The 24,180-nt window shown below is 37.8% G+C and overlaps 1 protein-coding gene across 1 annotated transcript; it reads right to left on the bottom strand.

Annotated features, from left to right (window-relative positions):
* Positions 1 to 1,945: 1,945 nt before the first annotated feature.
* On the bottom strand, positions 1,946 to 12,681 carry LOC135462458 (equilibrative nucleobase transporter 1-like). Its single transcript, XM_064739719.1, has 9 exons — positions 12,350 to 12,681; positions 7,518 to 7,641; positions 6,260 to 6,352; positions 5,755 to 5,956; positions 4,043 to 4,222; positions 3,512 to 3,613; positions 2,879 to 3,068; positions 2,360 to 2,480; positions 1,946 to 2,101 (listed from the first exon to the last, which is right to left on the bottom strand). The coding sequence occupies exons 1-9, from the start codon at positions 12,679 to 12,681 to the stop codon at positions 1,946 to 1,948; spliced, it is 1,500 nt and encodes a 499-aa protein (XP_064595789.1).
* Between the last annotated feature and the right edge of the window lie 11,499 nt (positions 12,682 to 24,180).

Here is a 24,180-nt window from a genome sequence, read left to right on the forward strand (position 1 = left end):
ATATTAGCAGCAACTGTATGCATACCAGAAGTAGCTTGATATATACTAACAATCTGTTGGATCCACTGATCTGAAGATCCAGGATGAAACTGCTTCACCTTGCCAGGTATACCTGAAAAACATCCTGACTTACAACCACAGCCGAACCAATGTAATTCATTTATACTGTATATATATATATATATATATATATATATATATATATATATATATATATATATATATATATATATATATATATATATATATATAGAAGTATTATGAATCTGAAACTTAATTATAATCTATAAAAGTACTCACAACGAAATTCGAGCCATCATTCTAGAAGCCATTACGCATGTTTTAATACACATTGACAATTACAAGGAGCATTCGAGCTCACGCGCCTTTCTACGTGATCCTACGGTATCGAGGCAAGGCTAGTGTATAGATGGGCGCCATCAGGTGAGTGATTTCCCCCCAAATTTGGGATAATTGTTGATAGGGGAGTATCAGATATTTAATAAGTATTTTCAGGTTTCTTGTGTCTAAATCTGTATCGTATAAAATCAAGCACCTATCTGCATCAGAATTAATCAAAAACATTCAAAATAATAATGAACTATTTACTCACGTATTAGCTAATGAATATGAAGTTATTCAACATGACGGCGAGAGTTCGAAGAAGTAATCGTGTATACCAAGGCAAACGGTGGCGTTTCTGAAGAGTTAAAGGCAAAGCAGGTCACCACTCTTCGTGCGGCATATGGTGAAAGAGATGTCATTGCAGTTTAATCGACTGGGTATGGTTAAAGGTCTTGCACATTAGCTTATGCCTTGGATAATCCAGCGTCGAGAACACAGTGAAGAACTCACGATAACCATTGTTGTATTCCCTGTGAGTTCTGTTATGCAAAATCAAGTGATAAGTGTGTAAATGTATTTAATTTGCCATGGTTCAGCTTCAGGAGAAGAATACCCACGAAGCCTGTAAATAGCGCACTGCTCAACAGTTCGGTCCGTTCGCCATCGCGTGCAGTTGTTCACATAAAGCGAAAGTAGTTATCTCAGATTAGTTGACGTAATGAACGAGCCTCGCTTTCGACGTCCCTGTTGTAAAAAAGTATGGCGCCCAAGTCTATTAGAGATGTAATCTCAAGGGAGGCAGCAGGTACATCTCTATTTAAGAGTGTTGCCAACAGCTGACGCGAATTAAAGGGACACAATCGATATAACTTGAGATCCAACAACTGTCTTGAGTTACTGCCCTTTATACTACATACGTGCACAGCAGAACAAACGTGACTGGTGAATGAAAAAAACAGACATTCTCTTTTGTGATTTAAATACATAAGAACAAATATCTGGTGGTGTGTATACATATTCGCTATGTGCTGGACAATAGTTACAGTTTATATCACAAACCATAACACGAAGACATAATGAGGTAGTTGATGCGTAGGGAAGAATAAGGTCTTCATAACATAAAATCGTATCTAATGAAAATCATTGACAGAAAGACTAATTCACACATATTTAGCACTAAATACAACTGTTTGAAATTCCCCAGAATATGTCTTCTCTACACAGGGTGTAATGTAAACGAAAACCTATTTAAACATCTAAAGACTACAGATCAAAACTGCATATACTAATCAGTAAATTTCAACACTCTCAAACACTTTGAGGGTTAAAAATTCTCCAAAGTCCGCAGGTTCTGACTGATTAGTCAGTGTAAATAATATGCCACAGTATAAATCAAGACTTCGGGTTGAAGTTTGTAACAGAATCATTCATTAATTCATTCAATAATATATGTGACTTTAACCTACCGTTGCAATGCAAACAGGCCATACAAGAGCAATGTATAATCTCTCACATTAATATCACAATATGTTGAGCATCTTCAGGAGAGATCGCTTTGCACAGATATAGGGACTGAGACTGCTGTGTAAATATTCTAAGATCACTTCCTTTTTCTGAGCAGAAAATCGTAGTTTTCCAACTTGTCAACTCTTCTTTCTCCATTTGCAGCTTTTATGGCAGCTCTTCGACAGATTATCCAGATGTGGACTGGGTGAATCAGAGATATTACCGTCAGAACGAGGAGGAAAATGTTCACCTGAAAGAAAACGAACCAATCTGTATTTGATAAATGAACGAATAGCCGGGACATAGTTATTACAATTTTTATACTAGGACCTGTCGTCACATTTAAGAACACTATAGTTAAATGCTGGAAAACTACAGTCTGGTATTTTATATAAGTTGGCAGAACGGCGAAAGTTTTCAAGTAAACTATGCAATCTATAGTCTAGTTATTCGGGCTACAAAGCCACAATAAAGTCAGAGATTTAAGATTTCAAAAGCGTATATTTACCTTCTGTGGTGATATTGGGTTTGTCTCCATCCAAACGAAGAGTAGATATTGGAAACATCCTATCACGCCTCCAGCACACATCAAAACTCCGAACAGAAACCCAAAATACTCCACCGGGAATCTGCAAAACAAACCAGTAATTTACAACTCGCCCATGTATATGTAATACAAAGCAATGAACAAGGGCATATTTGATCACAAAACTTCCATGTCTCATTGACTATGTTCTCATTTTACATATAAGCATTACTTATAAGTTTGTTCGAATTTAAATTAATTTAAGCAATATTAAAGAGACAAACAAAACTCAAGGGTAATGCAAGTGTTTGTGTCCGTCAGAAAGTGTATGAGATAACTACTGAAAATCAGACATGAACAGTACTTCACGAAAAATGCAAAAGAAGATCTATAAACTACGAAGAGGAAAACCATATCTCAAACGTTCTTTTCTTAAACAGAGTGTATTTTTATCGGGGCTAAAGGACAAGGCTATATAACTACATCCACTATGATACTTACATCATCTGTATATAAGCGGCACCCATGCCGTAGATTAGAGTCCGCAGCGCTATGGCCACGATGAACACAAAATACAGAATGTCAGTGGAGGGGACAAGGATGACCGAGGAAAGAACTATGGCCAGTATACAGGCGATGGCTTGTAGGCTGAGTGAGGGACGGAGCCGCCTCTGTATGGATGTAGGTTTGTCTGAATAGTAAACAAGAGGTCATTTTTCTCGCAGTGTAACATATATAACCTAAGGTACTCCCTACGTTAATGCATAACAAAACTTGACTGCTCGTATCCTTTTTCATTTGCATATTTGGCAAGTTATTTATAGATTCAACGAAAAGAAGAAAGTCAGATTTCTCATTGGATTGGTCGTACCTAAAAGACGAGAATTAGTATCCATTTTTTAAAGCTTGTAATATACTTTACTTCACACCCAGGACAGATAGCTGGGGATACAGACATTTTCATACCAGCCGCAAACCAAACATGGACGTTTTAGGTAATGAATCGCAAGGCCATTTCCCAAAATAACGTTCAACGTAAACCACCAAAGAACTAAGAAAGTATATAAAGTACGAAATTAAAACAAATTAATACCCCTCCCCCCAACCTCCCTTTGCCACATGAGCGTATATTACCTGAACATCGCCGTCTTTCAAAACCCAAGACGACTCCGCTGACTAAAGCCATCACAACGCTACACAGCTGAACATAAAGACTGACGTCAGTAAAGAAGTGGACTGAAACAGTCAACAATATCAGTTAAAACTGGACATTCAGTTTGTTAGTAACAATTCGTTAGATAAAAGACAATGTCAACCCATGTATGTATTTCTGTTGCTATGACTGTGACGTTTAGTTCATCCAAACAATGTTAAAATAACGTTAAATGCGCAGTACAATATAGTTTGACAAATCTAAGCAATGTTTTTGATGTATTTATTTCTTTATTTGATTGCTATTGTACAGCCTACACTTAAGAAAAAGTCACTTACATAACAGGGGTCAGGTTTTTGGGTGAAGAAAACCGGGCAAAGCAAAAGAAAACTATCGTACCTTGGTAGCTTACAAACGCGGGATTCGAATCCGTGTCCCCCTTAATCGGACGCATTCGGTATTAATTGAGACAGTTTGTATACGCAATGTAATTAAATGACGCAACAATTTACTTTGCTCTTCGGATCCTTTGGACACCAGAGTTATCCAGGTGTTGAAAGCACCAAGGTAAAAATACCATCGCAGCTGGAGGATTGAGAACCAGAGGACATGAGAGAGGAAAACTGGTGAGAGCACGCAGTGTTGCAGGGGAGGAATAATATTGCTCCGAAACTCCGCCGATGTTATAGAAGCTGAAAGCAACAATAGAGAACATAATAAACAAGCTATAATGCCTGTTAGCTTTAGAGCACTATCTATGGACAAACGTTATCTATGTAACAGAAACCCTTCAAATTTACAGTTTGTACAAGACGAGAGAATGCATATTGTCTAATGCAAATTAATGCTTGACAATTCCAGGGATTATAACTTGATTATTGATAAGCTTGTGAACTTTCCCTGCTCAATGGAAAGTTTAAAGCTTGTGCTAAGTCATGAACACCACTCCTCTACCCAACTCACCACGCCATTAACTTTCTAATTTTGCTAAGTTACTTTTTATGATATATTCATATGTATGTATGCTTGGGTTTTACGTGTACTTAACAATTTTTCAGTCATATGACGACGAGGAGTCATTGGCTGCGCGTACATATACTACGTCTTTTTGTGGCAAGGCGAGCACACGCCGCCAAAGTGCTGCCGGCATTGAAATATCATGCCGAAGACATGCCACCCCACCCAGCCACACTATGCTGACAAAGTGTCAGTCAGACGTCTTTCTTGGTTTAACCTCTCGATGCTGAGCGTCAAAGAGGCACCACATTTTTTAGTCTTTGGTATGACCCGACCCGGGTTTGATCCCAGCTCTCCTAACCACGGGAGATCATGACGCCGTCAATGTCATTTGATCACCAAGTGACGATTTTTATAATTCAAAAGCAATTAATTGCTTTGAAGCCTTTACCTTTTTGGAAGCAGTTACATCTTCTGACAAGCTAGTGGTTCACATTTACGTGATTAATTTCTAGAAATATTATCTAATTAGCACAGTATTCTGTTGTACAAGTACATTCTGTTGTACAAGTACATTCTGTTGTACGAGTACATTGTGTTATACAAGTACATTCTGTTGTACAAGTACATTCTGTTGTACAAGTACATTCTGTTGTACACGTACATTCTGTTGTACACGTACATTCTGTTGTACAAGTACATTCTGTTGTACAAGTACATTCTGTTGTACACGTACATTCTGTTGTACAAGTATATTCTGTTATACACGTACACTCTGTTGTACAAGTACATTCTGTTGTACAAGTACATTCTGTTGCACATGTGCATTCTGTTGTGCACGTACATTCTGTTATACACGCACATTCTGTTGTACAAGTACATTCTGTTGTACAAGTACATTCTGCTGTACAAGTATGTTCTGTTGTATACGTACATTCTGTTGTACAAGTACATTCCGTGGTACAAGTAGATTCTGTTGTACAAGTACATTCTGTTGTACACGTACATTGTGTTGTACAAATGCACTCTGCTTCTGATTTCACCAAAATCACTCTAACAAGCGACTTCTCGTTATTTTAATTTTTTGTCTAGCCAATCACTTCATAAGTTTGTTTACATCGGTATCACTGGTGAGAAAAAGTAAAAACAAAGCTAAAATTAATTGTGATAGCGATATCTTTACTGAAGACTTAGTTTCTCCTAATTTTAACCCCAATGGTCTAATAATAAGCGTTAAAATCTCGAATTGCGCTAACATTTATCTTACCTCGTCGTTGGTATACTTTTCCGTCAGACACCGCTGTGACAGTAACATCAGGTGTGCTTCGCTTTCTGTAGCGAACAGGCTCTCCGTCTTTAAAGAACGTCTTCGGCAGAAAGAAAATAGAACTGATGGAGGCCAACAGAATGAACGCTCCCGCCATAGTGAGGAAAGAATAGAGCCTGGCCACACCACGGTCATAAACAATCTGGGAGAAACAACGACAATTCAAATCACATCGAAATATAAATATTTTTATTTATGTGTAAATATATTAGATGGTTCAGGGCAGCTTACCACTTTATGCTGCCGATGTCATTGAAGGGTTTATTCTCACTATAATGCTAGCCGCCGTAGTATAAGTCAGATATTCTCGAGTACGAATCAAATCAATAAGTAAATAAATATGTTATTGAAGGAAGAAAAAAGATTTGTACAGTTGTGGAAGTCAGGTAATACAATACTTTTAACGAGAGAAAGGTAGGTTATGTTTTGTTCCAAGTGGGATTACCTTAATGATTAACATGACAGAAGCTGAGGCGTCAAACATCCCTGACATCAGGCTCACCACGAACGAACTCCCGGACTGAAACAAGTACGCCGCCTAGTGGACAAGTAAAATTTGCATATTGTTATACATGCGATTTGCATAGTCGTATTCGTAACTTTCAAGTATCAGGGTTTGTCAGGCTGAAGAAGACCATCTTTAATGTTTTGCTCGTATGTCCGCAGTACACTCCTTGAAAACAAATATTCCTTTCTGACAATGTAGACGTTGGAATTGCTAGCCCATCTCTGAGGACAGTGCTATGTAGGATCTACAGAGCGTAGGCCACAATATTCTGACAATAGTTCACTTGGTCATTGTTGATTAGAACAGCCTAAATCCTGAAACACATCTAACTGCCTTGACGGAAATTATTCCATGGAATGGAGTCGCCATGTACACATGTATATATGCCCCAAGTATACGCCAAGAAAGGGTAGCATACAAACAAAGGAGACATTTAATTTACTTACTTAATTACTTTATAATCTATCACTTAACGCGTCAGCAGCAGCACATACACATGTAGGCAAAAGCAACAACTCTGATATGATCGTGATTCTCTTGATTTGTTTACTTAATTGCCTTTGGTGCGCAAGATATCTGTTGGAAACTATTATTCCACGGGTCGGATCCCTTTACTATTTTGCATTTTATTGTTGTTTTGGAGATGGCAACACAGCATTTGAGTAATTTTATAACGGTGACCTCTGATAAATTGTAATTACTATCACTGCATATTTTATTTAATTCTATTGAAGTCATGGTGCTAGGTGGGGTTTAAGTTGTTACTATTGAAGCATTTATCTGAATAATTTTAATAAAACGATACAGCGAGAGCTACAGGTACAGACCCGAACTGTCGAGATCTTTGGTCAAGGGCCTGACAGTTCGTTAATCACCCAGGGTCGATTCTACAAAGCCCCGTTTCTGAGTAGAGACAAAGTTTTAACAATTTTCACTTTAGACAAAATAACTTAGCCTCTCATTTCACATTTAATTCGCGTTAAATAGTTATTTTATAAAACAGACAATCACACATGGAACACACATCTTAACGGAGGGAAAAGTGAAAAATCATCTACAAGGAATAAACGGTGAGCTATTCTAGAACACTAAGATAATACTACAGCAAAAGAAATTACGCTTAAAGCCTTAAAAACTGATTGCACTCCAAATGCACACTGTTAAAGCCATATCTATGATTCAGACGTGCAGTTACCTGGATATTAGAGGAGAACAAAGCCTCGCCGCCTACAGCCATGAAAGTAAGGCCAGGGAACAGAAGCCAGGGTATGTCAACAGAAGTGAAGGCGATCATAAGCAACCCAGCCGACAAGCATATCCTGTAAAAATAGAGTACACCATATTGATATATAGATAATTACATTAGTCCAGAGTAAAGTCCTTTTATCTCTAGTCTCTGTAATATAAATGATGATGTATACCTCAGATGAAAGAGTGTGAAAAGTCATTTGTAAGTGTCGACTTAATAAAAGGATTTTTGAAAATAACTTGTAATGTGGGTAACTGAAACCACGTTTTGGTATATATCATCTTTGCATGGTAATGTTCCAAATGAGGATGTGATGCATGTCTATAATAAATTTATTTGCATGTAAGTTTGTTGTTTATATTATAACGCACGCGTTTAATAGTGCACGAGGTGACGAGTACGGTGTCGTTCGCGTCACGTGGCCCACGACAACGTGATGCAGGCCTACGCGCTATAGATCAATATTAGTAATCTAGAAGGCAACCCGCTGACAGAAATTGACATGTGTCGGGGTCATTCTAAAACCTTGCACTAGACTTATGAAATTGACAAACTTGTAGAGGCTACCAATAAAAATTATGCATGAACAGAGTTCTTAACTATCGTCTGAGTAGGAAATGGTTAGAAACTATGCAGAAATGGGCTATAGATCACCAAAGGAATATGCAGATACTGTATATAACTTATATGGTATAATGTGGGTAAACGATATTCAAAAGTACTATTCTGAAGACTAAGAAATTGATGTAGTTCGTTCAATGACAATTTAATATAATTTCAACTCCACAAATGTATCAGTTTGTTTAGAGTATTAGTATTAGTGTATTTGTCTGTTACACCAAAGATTCTAGTTCATGTCCGTTTTCTCTGAATCCGATTTTATCTTCATGATATATTACTAGTTCTCGATGTGGCAAGCCGATTGGTTAGCGTGTCAGCGCGGCACAATGACAGTGACATCTCTCACCAATACCTCAATACATCTCTCATGCTGGCTTTCTCTCCCGTTATATATGTGTGGGAAGATCTGCCAGGATGGTCTTGGGATTCCCTTGGGCTCTATGCGTTCATCTACGTAACATCTACGTAAACACGTACACTTTGCTCCATTATCCTCTAATCAAACCCTTTCAAACTTTAAACATTCAAATGGCATGATTTTGATTTTGATTTTGTTAATACACTGACCAATTTTCAAGGTCATATCTTGAGTAGTCTGTACACAGGATTAAAATGAAAACATAGCCTCAAAAACGCACGTTCCGGCGACGCACATTGCATCACCTGTCAGATGTCATGAGGGTCGCAGGGGAAAATTCACTGAGGATGAACTAAATGCACGCATCAAGGACTACTGGAAAAAATTACTCTTGAGAAGATTCGGGACTCAATCAGTTCATGGAAGAAACGTTCTACCGAGAAGATCAACTGATCACCTTTAACATCATTTTAAAATGTCCGGCACATGCGTTTTTTTACTCTATTTTGATTTTGGTCCCATGAACAGAAATCTTAAAGGATGAAACTGAAATTTGGTTTGTATACTTAGGACATAATGGCTTTTGAGTGTGTGAATTTTTAGAAGCTGACGTACGAGGGTTTCGGAGATATTGAGTGTCAAAGTGCGGCCCATTTTTTTATTCTCACCCAATATATCGGTGCATGTGTGTATGTGTTTGTGCGGCCTAGGTCAGGCCAGTTTGGCCGAGACTAACCTCAGGTCCGGGATTCATGGTATAAAATAAGCTACAGGTTAATAAGTGTTTTATTATACTGACTTTAATTCCATGCAGGTTGTGTTGGAGTGGAAGCTGAGGTTGAAGTATATTTTCTAACCCTCTAAGCAAACCCTCAAGCCACCTCAAGTCGTGCCGTTCCTGGGTCTCCATTACGCTAGATGTAAATAACACACGTCATGTGCCGAGTGTCAAACTCGAATCTGTGAACCAAACCAGACTTGTTCATTTCGCGTTGAGCTAGGAAGTGGTATTGCGGAGTGCAATGTACATTCACTGGATAATGAAATAAACGCAATAAAATGATACATATTTTGTTCGAGAGAAAACCCTAGCCATTTGTAAACATTATGATTCTGGGTTTGTCTCATGTTTAACATACATTGTAGACCTGTGCACACAAAATGATACCACAGAGACGCGCAGACATGGATGGATAGATATTACTTATATCTGTCGTCATAGAACTGAAAAATTGTTAAGTACGAGGTAAAACCGCATTCATTCATTCATTATATGAAGAGGGAAATCAGTGCTAAGAAGGGGCGGACATTAGATCAAAGTACACCTAGTTCAGTAACGCCTGTACTAAAGTTCCTCATCAGTGAAATATTGACCACGAACCTCATGTGAACAATTCATACTCACAGAGATGCATCATAACTGTAGCTCAATGGCCGTCCTAATGTGCTAGGTTGTCTCATTGATTTATTATTTATTTATTTAATTATTTTTTTATTTCATTTTTACGGCTTTTAGGCCGTACTCAAGAATATTTTTACTTATACAACGGAGGTCGGCATTATGGTAGTATAAAGCTGGCTGTTTTTCTTAAAAGCTTACTAGTGGTTTGTTGTTCTGATTTTGTGCGGGTTACGCTGACATGTTGGTGCACGGTGGTAGTTTATTTCATATACATTGCCTTTTGCATCACTGATATGATTATGAACAAATAGCTGTCGATATATCCAGTGTCGTTTATGCATTTGTATGAAACCCGATTCTTCATATACTATAGTCTATTTCTTTTAGAGAGTCGCACTTTTCCCAGCTGTCTGTGAAATCAGTCATACTCGCTACCAAAATTGCCTTTAGTCAGTGATACGTAAGAACATAAGCTCTACACATTGATATGTTTGAGGTTCACATTATTACAAGGAAAATGAAGTTAGAACACTTTTTCAAATTCACAATGTTAAAGTCCAGAAGCTCGACTTAGACGGCAAGACGTCATAATTATTCAAGAACCAGTGCCATACTGGATATTGGGCGGAGTTCAACAAGTTTTGATGGAGGGCGACGCCAGTAATCTCAAGTGCTATCGATTTAAATGTAAACCCTGTTTCTGACACTGTCATATTTGAAATTGATTACACGTTTTAGTATAGTATAACCTTGATAAATGAATTTAAATTTATCCGTTGTAATATATGATCTCATGGCAGTACGATTTTAAAGCTGGATATTAGGAAATTTTGTTATGAAAAACAATGTAGTCTATTCACCGAGTGTAGACTGTGTTAGTGCGTGGAGTTTGTTCTAACCGCATGTTTGTGCACCTATGGTAAAAAAAATACTCTCCACGCCCATTCCCCAACTTGCCACTTGTTTTTGGATAATATGACGTCACCCAAGGCAATGAATTCTTGGTGTGGAAACTGAACTTATACCGTTTCACATTATGATTAGAAAAGTATTCTAACTTGATTTTTTTGGTAGAATATGGACTTCCGTTACGTATCACTGACTGAAGGCAATTTTGGCAGCGAGTATGACTGATTTTACTGAGCGATTTATTCCATCCTTGTCCCCTCGCCCAGGGGGTCGCGGGCCGCGGCACGAGAACGGTACCATTTGTGCGCGATTTGCACCGTCCTCGTGCCGCTCATCCGCAGGTGTGGTGATATATCCTCATCCGGCTTCTGTATTGAAGCGAGTGCAGAGGCGCGAAGTAATTTAAGGGTGTGACGTCAGTCATTTATCCTCAGATCAAAGCGCAGCTTTCTGCAAAAGACGAAATATACATGATCGCCACACAAGATTTTGAAACTGCCCTTACCGACCAAAAGTTGGGGACATTTTTTGGCATTATCATCTACACAACTAATACTGAGTATAAGATGATAGTTTTTAATTTACAAACTTGATTGTCAATGGAAAACCTCGAAGAGTCATGGGAAAATCAGTGACTACGACAATGTCACGAGTGCATGCATGTCTACGTGAGTGAGAAAGCCGGCTGAAATGCACCTTAACATACCAGACAAGAACATTCAAAAACTTCAACCGTTTCATCATTGCTACATCTCAGCTAGAGAGGAAACTGATTAAGGAATTTCCAAAGTATGTATGACTAATCAGTGAACATATCTTAGGAATTTGCACCCAGTGCAGACGACAGAGTCTTCCTCGCTTGGAGTTCACCATGAAGGGGATGTTGCAACGACTGGTTGACCCGTATCAGTATAATGGCTCGGCAATCTACTTGTCTTCGGTAAGCCGTCTCAGTAAAGCAGCAGAAGAAAATAGATTAAATAGCGGAGGAAACCCGTCTTGCAATAATGAGGCACATTGCATGCACTCTAAGGATTCCTTCGTCATAATATGTCTAAAAATTGTTGAGCACGACGTTAAACCCCAAGTACTCACACACTCCATTATGGTTTGGCATACAATTGGTGCACTAGGAGTAGAGAATTGCGACCTGTGGCAGTCAACGTAGAAGAAGTGTTTCCCACCCACCTCCTCCAATTCAACTTTTCACGGCTGATTTGCATTCTATGTGATGAAGTCATAATCATACAACGAATTAATAAGATATTAATTGGAGATATTGCGTCACAATTTTAACACTCTATTCGGGTCAAGAAATCACAAAAGTGGAAAACTGCTCTCGAATCGAGTGTGATAACATTCCTTCAGGCTCACGATGAATCCCTCAAAACGCACTCATAATACTGAACAACAGACAGAGAATGCACTTCTTTGATGTCCTGGAATGGTTATCTCCCTTTTATCACATTCAAACCCTCGCTTACTCACACCATGACTATCCTTGTGGCTCTGACACCTCGTCTGTACAGTAACTGGCCAATGAACGGTCCTGACAGGGCTCGCACCACCACGGCTACGGTGAACACGAGATTCAGCTGCCTTTCCTGTGCTATGCATGTTTGGACATATTCCTCTGACGAGTCGATGGGCGGAGTAGTCGTGCTCACATTCTCGCTGGTATTGCTGGCTGTACATAGCCCAGCGTACACACCTTCGTCCTTCAGAATGATGACAAGCAAGGCCCACCCAAACGTCAATCCTCCAAACAGCAGGTTTTCACCAAGAGACCAGATCGTCAACATGTACTTTCGAGCACCCATCGGCCTGTGGAGTAAAACAGTGAAACGATTTACATGCAAAAGATTTGGAAAAGAATCAACTTCATAATGCCCGCTAATTTCTATTCACCAGCTCTTATGTAAACGATCTCCTGGAGGGTACACAATCCATATGCAAGGAGTGAACGAAGAATAGAAATATATCCTAATTCACTGGAATTAAGACAGACTAATTCCCCAGGGAGTATTTCTAATCTGGGTTTGCATATTTATAAAATTCAGGGTTCCCCCTCGCGTCGATTGTATGTTGATGGTGTTAATTTCGGTATACTGGTTAATATGCATATAAAATATGGATAGCCCAGAGCGCAAGCTAACAAGAACTATTTCAGATTATATATCAAACATTGATTATGTCATCAAACATTGCTGATGAAGGCTTTAGCGTCAAACGCCCACATTTTGACACACATACCAACTAATAATTACTATTTCCGGTCATATCGTAGAAGATCTGTAGCGCATGCTTTGTGAGCCTGTATCCATAACTTTGCTTAACCACTGGCTAAATGCTGTACAAACATGGGGCAGTTTGACATAAACAATTGTATCAAAAGCGTAATTATCTATGTGTCGAAAAAGACGTTTATATACCAGCCGTCAACCGATAAGGACGTTCCAGGCACTAATCGCACACCCAATTCCCAAAACGACGTTTAACACAAACCACCAATGTAGCTTAGAAAGTATGTTAAGTATGAAAATAGGACTGAATAATGCAAAGAAGAGCAGTCAGCAGTTTCCAGTGATGTTGGAAAGGCCAAGGATTGTTTCAGGCGAACGAGTTAAGTCAGTATTCAAATCGTGTGCCATGGTACACTGTAAAATCTGAACTGTTACATTTAACACCGTAAAGATCACGAAGAGTGACTACACTTTTATAAAGTGTAAATGTTTCAACGTTCACCAAAGTGATCACATTCCAACTCCATTAGAAGTTGGTTAATCAACGTTTTAAACCGACGCTTGAAACAAAATTGAACACTTTCAATGGTGATGGAATAGGAACACCTTTAAAGAGTGTTGAAACATTAGCAACTAATAAAACTGGCCAGATACATGTAACTCTTATAAAAGAAGTCACTCCTCGATATCTTTATGGTTTTAAAGATAACACTTCAGTTTTAAGAGAATAGTATAAAAGTTGCCGATTGCAACTGTTCATATATCCAACGTGGTGATCTAACTCGTAACGATGACTGCACGGCCCCCTAGTCCGGGTTAAGTGTTATTAGACACAGTCATGAAGCAGCGTCCTGGAGTGAGTGAGTGAGTGAATGAGTGAGTGAGTGCTTGGGTTTAACGTCGCACTCAACAATTTTTCAGTCATATGACGACGAAGGAATCCTTATGGTGTCAAACTTAAGAAAACTAGAGTGAAGTCGTTTAATGGATAATAACTCGTAATAACTCGTTTTTACACTAATAACTCGTAAAGTTAATTCGTCACACAACACACAATATCTATCAAGTCCAAGTAAGAGTAAACTACAAAGTAAAACTTGAAACTTTCCTTGTTGTCGAAAAGTCTGCGAAAGAGGAAACCGTTTTGGTCTTTGTACAAATATAGACATATAGACCCAGATAAGATGTACCACCTGGACACTTTGTAGTTTGGTTTAAATCCAGCGAATGTATATATGTATGTATGTATGTTGCTAGATGTGTTGAAATAAAAAAAAGCTCTGAAGAACCGTCACGATACGGTGAAACTAGTAATCTAAATCAACGAATTTGTCATGTTTCTTCTATAGTATATATATATATATATATATATATATATATATATATATATATATATATATATATATATATATATATATGCTTATGACGTAAGCCTGGTGACGGCGAATACAGGAGCGTATTCCACACATTTTTAACTTCAGTGACAAAAGGCCTAATGTAAAGTGATCAACGATAACGTGTTTGTTGGTTTGCCAGACAGATGGGTATTTGCGGATCTCAGCCAAGTCCTTAAGGTTATATTTTACAATGGGTTTTCATTCTATTGTAAGTGAATATGATGTGTCAGATTACCATACAGAGAGTAAACCCAGAGCAGCCATGGCAGTATGATAGGTTACCTCAGTTAGGGTTTTATTACAACACTTCATGTAAACGCTTACATACAGTAGCGACTTATTATACCTCTAGCACCATGACTTTACAATAAACAAAAAAGCAGTGATGCTAATTCCAATTTATTAGACGTCATCGGTCTATACTGCATGTTAGAATCCCTTATCGTCCAGCGATTACTGTATATGTTACACATGTAATAATTTCACGTTTATAAGATGAAGTAAGGTGTTTTATTGGAAATATGGTAAACATTTACACTGCGATAGTAACAGTCAGTAAACATGTACATGTTCAGGTACGGGTGTATCCCACTCTCCACCCGAATAGCTGGACATTTACATTTGTCCATGTAAGACGCCTGTGTGTTTTAACTTATGTGCATTAAATCACTACTACTTCACTACTTAAATCATTATATATGCGTATAGACCTACTGCGACAATTATGAACGAGAACAACAAATCTAGGTTGGATATTTCGAATAAATGGTTCTTTAAAGGTTTACTCAAGACCGGTAAAAGTGTCAACCTTTACATTGTACAAAAGTAAAGGCATATCTTTATGTGAAATGAAATCTTTATGTGAAATGAAATCTTTATGTGAAATGAAATCTTTATGTGAAATGAAATCTTTATGTGAAATGAAATTTAACTGAATCAGATGCATCTTTATAAATAAACGTTTACGGGAAAATTTTAACAGTGTAGAATTACTTACAGTGTCCAGAATCTCTGGTGCTCTGTTTTAGGTTTTTTATACCCTTTTCTGCTTAAAAAAATAATTTGGCTCTTTCAATGTTTAAAAATGAACTATAATAATAATTTTGGCCTTTCAATAGTTTAAAGCTGCTGACTACTTCTACACGTACTTCCAGATAACTGTGATCCGTCAAAATTATACAAATATTTTCAAGAAACTGTGATGCTAGTTTGTTAATAAATTTGTCTTTTGGAGTTTGGATATAGTTTTCCCTTTTGAAGGCATGAACTGACTGTGTGATTCAATGCTCTGCCTGTTGCTAAAACAGGTTCTGAAACACCCGGATGTGCAACCACAACTTGCCAAGCTTGTGTGAAAATTTGTCATTGTTCCAGTGGCAAAACCTAATAAAAATATCCTCTTCATTTGCAAGAACTATTACTATCAAATTCTTGTACAGAAGTTAAATATAGCTACTACAACATATACATATTCTGTTACTACATGCATTATGGAGAAACTATTTACATTATGGGGGTCTTTCTTAAGGGATTAATGTCCAGGTTTAGCTACTGGTCCTAATTACAAAGAATAACTTGTTAAAGCAGTGTGTTACCGGGAGGGCTTCTGAGAAACATAATAATGACTTTAAATCCACTACAAACAATAGATTTAGTGTCCTTGCCGATTTCTGACAGGCCCTTAATAACCTGGGAATTCGAAGCGATGTCATTTTCGAGATAGATTCCAGCTACTCAGAAAAAAATGTAATACTGTTTCAATTTGAACCCATGATGGACGACGTTGAAGTTTCAGTGAAATGACAGTGTATGAAGTATGACACTGACATCTCTGACCAGACCTCAGATTCCGAATTCTCATACCTTGAATTTGATCTTTGTCCAGGCATTTCCAACCGTACTGGCAAAATACGGACTGGTGAGCTATAGACTTACTCTTTGATACACTGTACTTTTCGTGTGTTTAGTTTAAGGTTTAATATTTATTTACCGTTCTTTCCCACGGTTTGCTTGACAAAAAAAAATTCTATTCTCCGAGGGACTCTAAATTCATACCTGTATATGCCATGACAACTAACTTCACATGTTATTATCGGCGTTCTGAAAAGAGTCGTGTACAATATAAATACATAGAATGTAGAATGTGAACGCCGGCGTTACAGTGTACAGAGATTTACTATCTATCCGTTTTTTTTAGTTCAGTTAATAACAAAATGTAAAATGGCGAGAGCAGATACGGGTGTTTTCGGTGGGTACAAAATCCTTCCTTTTTGTGCTGTAAAACCATGCCTCCCTGAGGGCCAAATCGCCTGGAAACTGGAAAAAAGTAACTTCAGGGTTTCTCGACGACCGGTTTATAAAAACGTATAAAGAGCAAACCATTTCACGAAGAAATTCGATATGCCTGTTGTCACTCTTGTAGCTTTCTTCTAACACTGAACTAAATGGCGAAGTCGGCCAGCTCGTGAAGGTTGGACTTGTACGACGTGATTCGGCAGAGATTACTGAGTGATAAAATGCATAAAACCGTTCTCATTATTAAGTGATTTTAAGCGCTATATTACTCAGATTAATGTACCCTTTTCAATATTTTTCACACTCAGTTTAACAATATATACAGGGTAGCTAATTATGAATAAATAATGAATCAGGACGCTAATCCTTTAAAGAAGGACACACATTTATGCCTTTTCGTTATACTGATATATCCCCGATACCTTTACTGGATTTCTAAAATACAAGTGCCCATGAAAATCTCTGTTTATAGCGGATTGAAGGTGTTGTACATACAGTCAAACCTTTGTTAACCCTACTGGCACGAAATATAAAAGCAGTAAAGCCATTTTTGAATAATTATTGTTGTGCAATCAAAAAACACTTGCAATTCATGGTCTAAGAGTGGTACATGTGTACCGACTTGAAGCTTAAATCAGATACTTGGAGTATTATTTAATATTTTTTCATCATGTCATTGTGCTTTGCCAGATAATGACAGAATAAAATCATGTCTACCTGCTGAAATGCGAATGAAACTTAAATCTTGCAATTATTCACGGTTTGCGTTCGGCTGTTTAGTTTGTAGGCACCACTAAACTGTTCCTCAGTGGTACCACCCCGACCAAGTATTAATAAGAACGGATCTTTTTGGCGACAAAAATGTACTAATGAACTTAGTTTAGCCACCGGTTACTGAAATCGAAGATTAAAATTCGCTTGAATTTTTTCCACAGCCCATTCACTGTTACTGTTTATTTCTTGTCGAAATTTTCATTTTGATCGACGAACGATTGTTATTAGCAATGGTACAACTCAAGGAAACAGACAGGGGCTGAATGGTGGTTGGGGTGAGTGGTGGTTGGGTTGGATGGTAGTTGGGGGTGGGGTGCGACTCTGAAGAATGTTTCCCTCACAACCCTCAGATGTGCTAAATAAGTAATAAACGTTCTTTATTCATAAACAAATGTCATGTTTTAGGTAGATATGGAGCAACATATTAAAGCATCGGCGAACATGGTAAATATGCGGTTAGGATGGGATTTAAATTCATGACATGCAAAGAAACAGAATACTTGTCAGGTGATAATATAGGTGACCTGCTTCGTGATTGGCCCTATATTTTGTGTCCTGAACGTATTCTTATCCTTCAACTTAATAATAAGACATCTGACCAGGTGTCAATAAACAGGGAATGATTAATTGTTTGACCGAAAACAGCTCCTATTTACACGATACATTTGGACACCTGGACCGAGGAGTGTCAACTTGTTACCACTTGAGAATAACAACTGCCTGCATCAAGACGAAACTTGATGTCAAAGGGAGGGAACCTATGGTAGAATAGACTGATATTCTTTGGCCATCAACTCACAAAACCAGTGACATGTCATAAGAAAGAGGAGTCATAAACTATCGGTGTCAGTGAACACGTCTTCAAGTGCGACAAATAAAAACGTGCCGCTCTGATTTTCAAATAAACTGTGTTCTTCAGAAAGCACAATAGCTCAAGTGATACATTTGAAGAGGGTCGTGGGTTTTCCCCGGGTCCTGCCGGTTTTCCTCCCATCATAATGCTGGTCTTCATCGTGTAAATCAAATATTCTTGAGTACGGCGTAGAACACCCATCTGAAAAATTTATTTCGTCACAAGCGTGTTGAACAACGTTGTTGGCACCTTATAGGAAGTGTGATGACGATTGTGTTGGAAAAAGGGTCTGAACGAGAAAAAATCGGCGGATATTCTAGACTTGATATTTGTACTGCATAGAAGATAACTAAGATGATCTTATCGACACGTGATTCAAACGTTGGCAATTTGTTAATGGTACCAGTACAGAAGATATCTTTATACGACTCTACAAAATACAGGAAAACAAAATATTAAAAAAATGGATATGCTATTCGACAAAATAATGAAATACGAGAAGCCTTTGTGAGAATCGCTTTTTAAGATGCCAGATATTGCGCAGAATACATGTATATTGATAATAAATGTACATCAGCTCTGCATGTTATCAAAATGACTATTCTTGAAACTTAAAATTGGAAATCTGATGTGTACGGGGAAATATTGTTTTCGGAATGAGAAGAAATATAAGATGTTTTCGCGATGACAAACAAATCACACACGCATATATATATATATATTCAGCCGACGTATTGATGACTTCAGAACTACAAAAAATATTTACACATTATACAGTATTACCTGTATTTCTTTTAAAAATGGCCGCCTAAATGATTAATGATTAGACTAAAATGGCAACCTTTAACTAACGGAAAGCTTCAAATTGCAACCTTTGGATGCTAATGGGTTTTTAAGTTACTTGCATGAGAAATTCTATTGAAAAGTTCAATTCTATTTTATACCGCCATTTGGATCCTCTATCTATATACGGGTGTTTCGTATCTAACACGTTTAAAAGCGTCTATCTCGTTCACACACAGTCGTGCACAAAGGTTTGAACAGGAATAAAAGGCCCCATTTTATACCATATGGATGAATAATTTATGATATTGTTATTTGACGTATTGCTTGTCATATTGCGCCAGATATGTTTTGTCTATTTGCCCGTTGCCGCTAACCTGTAGGTCTGCGGTATTTCAAGCACAAATGTAAGATATATGTATGATATATGCGGTGTACATGTACCGCTGTTTGCTATACTGGCATTTACCTGATGTGAAGTGTTCATCATCAGATACACAGGGTTTATCCCGCTTGTTCCAGCACAGTGTTGAATGCACGCGGATACATGTCAACGCAAACTTTACATGTGCAGAATTCTTAATAGCGTATGTAGAAACTACGAATGGGAAGATGTCTATAAACTGGCGATCCGTAATTTAATGCAAAAATTTCTCACAAACTGTTTTTAAAAAGTTTTGCGTGCTGTCAAGATCTAATATGAAATCTAATATTTACTCCCATATTCCTGACATGTATGTATGCTAGTGGGTTGTATGCACTTTTTACGAACTATTTGCAACACGGCCGAGCTGTAAGCCACACGTATATCTATATCTACATATACAACGATGCATATATATGTCGCCACTGTTTACAGACGTGGTTGCAGGGTTAAAAGGTGCGGGTTGTGAATTTGAGCCCATGTGAAAAAAAAAAAACTGAACCATAGATACTTGCAGTGTTGAATATTGTCATGCAGCTGCTTGCTCGGTAAATAAAACATAGCGTGCTATTAACTCAAATGTTCACATAGGCTGTTTTAATCCAATAACCCCGAACGAAGATATTCAACAGATATCAGGGCGGTTTCAGAAAACTAGGTGCTTTTATTGGGCATATTTGGACGTAAAAATATTGCACTCTTCTTGAACTTCCCTTACAGTTTATATTCAGACATCAGTAAAGAATGATCAAGGGAAAAAAGTTAATAAATATTTGAAATTAACTGTTATATCAACAATAATTTGTATCTCTCAATTTAGCGTACTTGCAGAATGTATACTAAATCCTCATCTGTCTCCTCAGTTGTCCCTACAACAACATTAAATCAGTCATAACACATACCAACCACTATAATTTATTAAAGTCTTTTATTTCATTTTATTGAAGAGTTATTCGGCAAGAAAGGGTGATTTAAGATCAGTGCTTTTAAAATATTTTTAATGACTTATGACATTGCCTAACCTTTTAGTTGGATTAGTCTTGCCAATATTTGACTTTCCCATTTCTTTGACGGATATTTATAACACCTGCACATTTGTTGTATATATGTGTAAGCTACATGTTGATAACAGGAGTAATTATTTCTCTGTCCTATTCCTTGTCATGGCCGGGCGGGGACTTCATCTTGTGACAAATTATACAGACTGCCAAATGTTACATATATTCTGGCTTGAGCTAGTTTATCTGATTTTTAACATGAATATGCACGTCATTAACGGTCATGGTATTGTGTGGAATTATAATATAACTTTATGGTGGTGCATGTGGTACCACTGGGTTGTACAAAGCCACAGTGCAATCTCTTACACCATCAATAAATAAAATACACATACTAAATAAAATAAATAATGTAACCTCTTGAGATGAGATATATGGACTATAATATATTAATAAAAGATTGTAAAGTATATTTGATTTACATTTGTGGGTACATACACATACAAAAACCCGTGTAACCTTCCCTAAATAAGTAACTCTTTCATATCTCACACTGCTTCATTAAATATGAAGAAATACCTTGTGTCGTCCACTTGTGGAGTCGATGGACGGCCGGCCCGTTGGGTGGATTGCATTTTTGGCTGTCCCATTGTTGGCAGCGTGAGAATCGGATCCTGTCATCCTGACTTTCCCAACGCGAAGAAAAAGATCAAACTCCCAGACTTGGCTTACACAGGCATCAGAGTAGAGTTTAAGTTGTTTCTCACAAGAAATACAGCAGTGGCGCGGTGCACGAGACTACTAGCTGGAATTCCATTGTCCTTTGGCTAGACTCCTCAGTGTGGCGATCCGCAGGCACCCGGTCCAGATCGATTGAGAAACACAAATGTAACACCTGTGTCAATGTTTCCCCATAACCTTAATTATTCAAGTTTACTGAGGATAAATGCAGCATTTATTGAAAGAAGGTGAAGAATATATTACTGCCTATATAAAGCCACTCGGTACTTTATCAATTAAATGACCTCCTTTTGAAGTGCTAAGCGGCGAGGTTAAGTTAAATCCTTTATTTAAAGAAAGTGAGAATAAATAGTTGTAGTACACGCCTCAATGGTTTGTGACAATATGAAAACCAGTGTGAAGATCTTCCAACAAGCAGTGGCAGATATGCCCTTAAAGGGACTGATTCAATCCGGGCGTCTTCGGCTTAAGGTAGGGGGTTGGGCTATTACTTGCCTCATTGAACAGAACTTTAATTTTTAGTATATAAATGAAACTGACTGGAAGATATTTATTTGACCTCTTGCCCCTGTTCTGCCATTTGCTGGGTACACTTGCGTCAGATTAACACAATAAACTATAGCAGTCTCCTATTCGATATCCTGCTGTTGTTAGCAACAGGCCATAGTTATCCTGTATTTGTACGCATATCTCCCACAGTAACAGCACGATAGATATCTGCAAGACTTCACCTTTAGTGTAGGCGGATGTCAGTTCAAATCCTACCGTTGTCATTGGTGTGATAACTTATTTAAGTGAGTCTTTCACGTGTGTAATACAGGTATTCACGGAGTAACTTATTTTATCACAAAGCAAAGGGAAGGTGCAAAAAGCTCACTTCAAAGATTTGAAGAAATATGTTATGACAATAAGGGTTTAGAAAGAGTGACAACGCAGGGGCTTACAGATGCCAACAATTTTATCGAGGAACTGTCTGATAAGTATAATGGAGTGTTTGAAGTGGAGCAACATTAACAAAAACCAACGGTTTTAGATGGAATTCCTGTAAAACAAACCTTAAAATGACTCTAAAACAAAAACGATTTTATTACAAATATTAACTAAACACTCCCAATGTCATATCTGCATTGGGGTGACAATTCCGGACAAAAGAACCTAAACAAACCCAACAGGCTATTACCATGTCCTGTGATAACCCCTGCAATTGCTTGTGCCGTCCAAGGAACTAGGCAATGTTCTTGAACTAAACATGCAAAAAGAAAACAAAATAATAGCATAAAAAGCTTATCATGTACGATGAAATTTCAGGTAATAATGAGTCATTGTCGTCTAACGCTTGACATGCGCTTTGACTCACGGCGGTTTTAAGCATGTATTTTAAGTGAATGTTTTTTTTTTTAAATAAAGCTTATATACACATCAGAAATTTTCAAATTTTGGTTTCAGTTAAAAAGTATGTTCAAAATTACAAAAGTATGCAGAAAATAGGTATGTGTATGTTGACATTTTCCTTCGTACTAAAATAAAATATATCCCTACATTCTTCAAATATTTGTAAAATTTAAACTCGAACACACATAAATAAACAGAATCTGTCAAAAGCTTAAAAGCATTAAGGTACCGTGCACTTAATGCTAATATTTGCATCAATATCATTTCTTGAATCACAACGGGCCTCCGTGGCTTCAGTTGGTTAGCGCGCTAGTGCAGCTAATGACCCAGGAGTCTCTCACCAATGCTGTGAGTTCAAGTCCAGCTCATGCTGGCTTCCTCCCGGCTATACGTTGGAAACAAACTGCGGATGGTCCTGGGTTTCCCCCGGGCTGTGCCCGGTTTCCACCCACCATTATGCTGGCCGCCTTCGTATAAGTGAAATATTCTTGAGTGCGGCATAAAACACCAATCAAATAAATAAATCTTGAATCACATCAGAAGAATACGTTTAATAAACTTAAAAAATATGAGAATTACCACAAAATCACAAGATATTTCCTATAACAATACGCATATGATCACATATGATCTCCACATGTGATCTTTGATGATAGCACAGACAGTACAGCCATATGTAGCATTGTACAAACCTAATACACCGACATGCTCTCGCTATGTACTTGTACACATAATATAGACATTTATTACGTAGGCATTAAATCTTTTTTTCTTTCTTACTTCGCTAAAAGACGAAACCGATGTTGTCATTCAAGTACAGGAGAGTTACCTCGTTGGCCTCGCCCACACTTGTACCTTATCCGTTATGGTGCTGCTGATGTGATGGGAATGGCTGTAATTGACAGAGCGAGACGAATGCCTGTATAGTGTACCCAATAGGGCAAGATTTACGACGAGTTGTACATAAGATTAATAGTATAAGCCCATCTCAACCAAAGTGCTCAGAGCATCTTGTAGAGGATATCGCATTGTGTACAGACAACAAAAACGTCAAAGATATTGCGCTAATAGACGTACTTCATGCTTGAATTTAAGCTTAGATGAGAACAACGATAGGAAATGATTGAGGGTTTGAACTGTCAAGTTTTACATTTCTTCTGTAATCAGTTATCATTTTGTGGCCTCTGTATTCTTACTCCTATAAGTGCGTACACACCACATGTATAGCACGGATATTGCTCCTTACATACGATAAATGTACACGCACATGGGCTTTTTGTCAGTCTTCTCACAGGGATTGTACCACAGGCTGGCAGCGTTTATTACATCGCGCCGTTGAGGTTATCACGATCTGTGATAGTGAGAGAAGCCAGGTACATCATTTCCTACATGTTTATCAGACTCAATGCCTGAATTGAG

This window comes from Liolophura sinensis, chromosome 1 (genome assembly GCF_032854445.1).
Source record: "Liolophura sinensis isolate JHLJ2023 chromosome 1, CUHK_Ljap_v2, whole genome shotgun sequence".
Taxonomy (NCBI): domain Eukaryota; kingdom Metazoa; phylum Mollusca; class Polyplacophora; order Chitonida; family Chitonidae; genus Liolophura; species Liolophura sinensis.

Coding starts and splice junctions, on each gene's coding strand:
- LOC135462458 (XM_064739719.1), bottom strand. CDS start 12,681: ATGGGTGCTCGAAAGTACATGTTGACGATCTGGTCTCTTGGTGAAAAC. Junction 6,353..7,517: donor TGTTCTCCTCTAATATCCAG/GTAACTGCACGT, acceptor CTTGTCCACTAG/GCGGCGTACTTGTTTCAGTC. Junction 5,957..6,259: donor CTGTCATGTTAATCATTAAG/GTAATCCCACTT, acceptor TGTTTCTCCCAG/ATTGTTTATGACCGTGGTGT.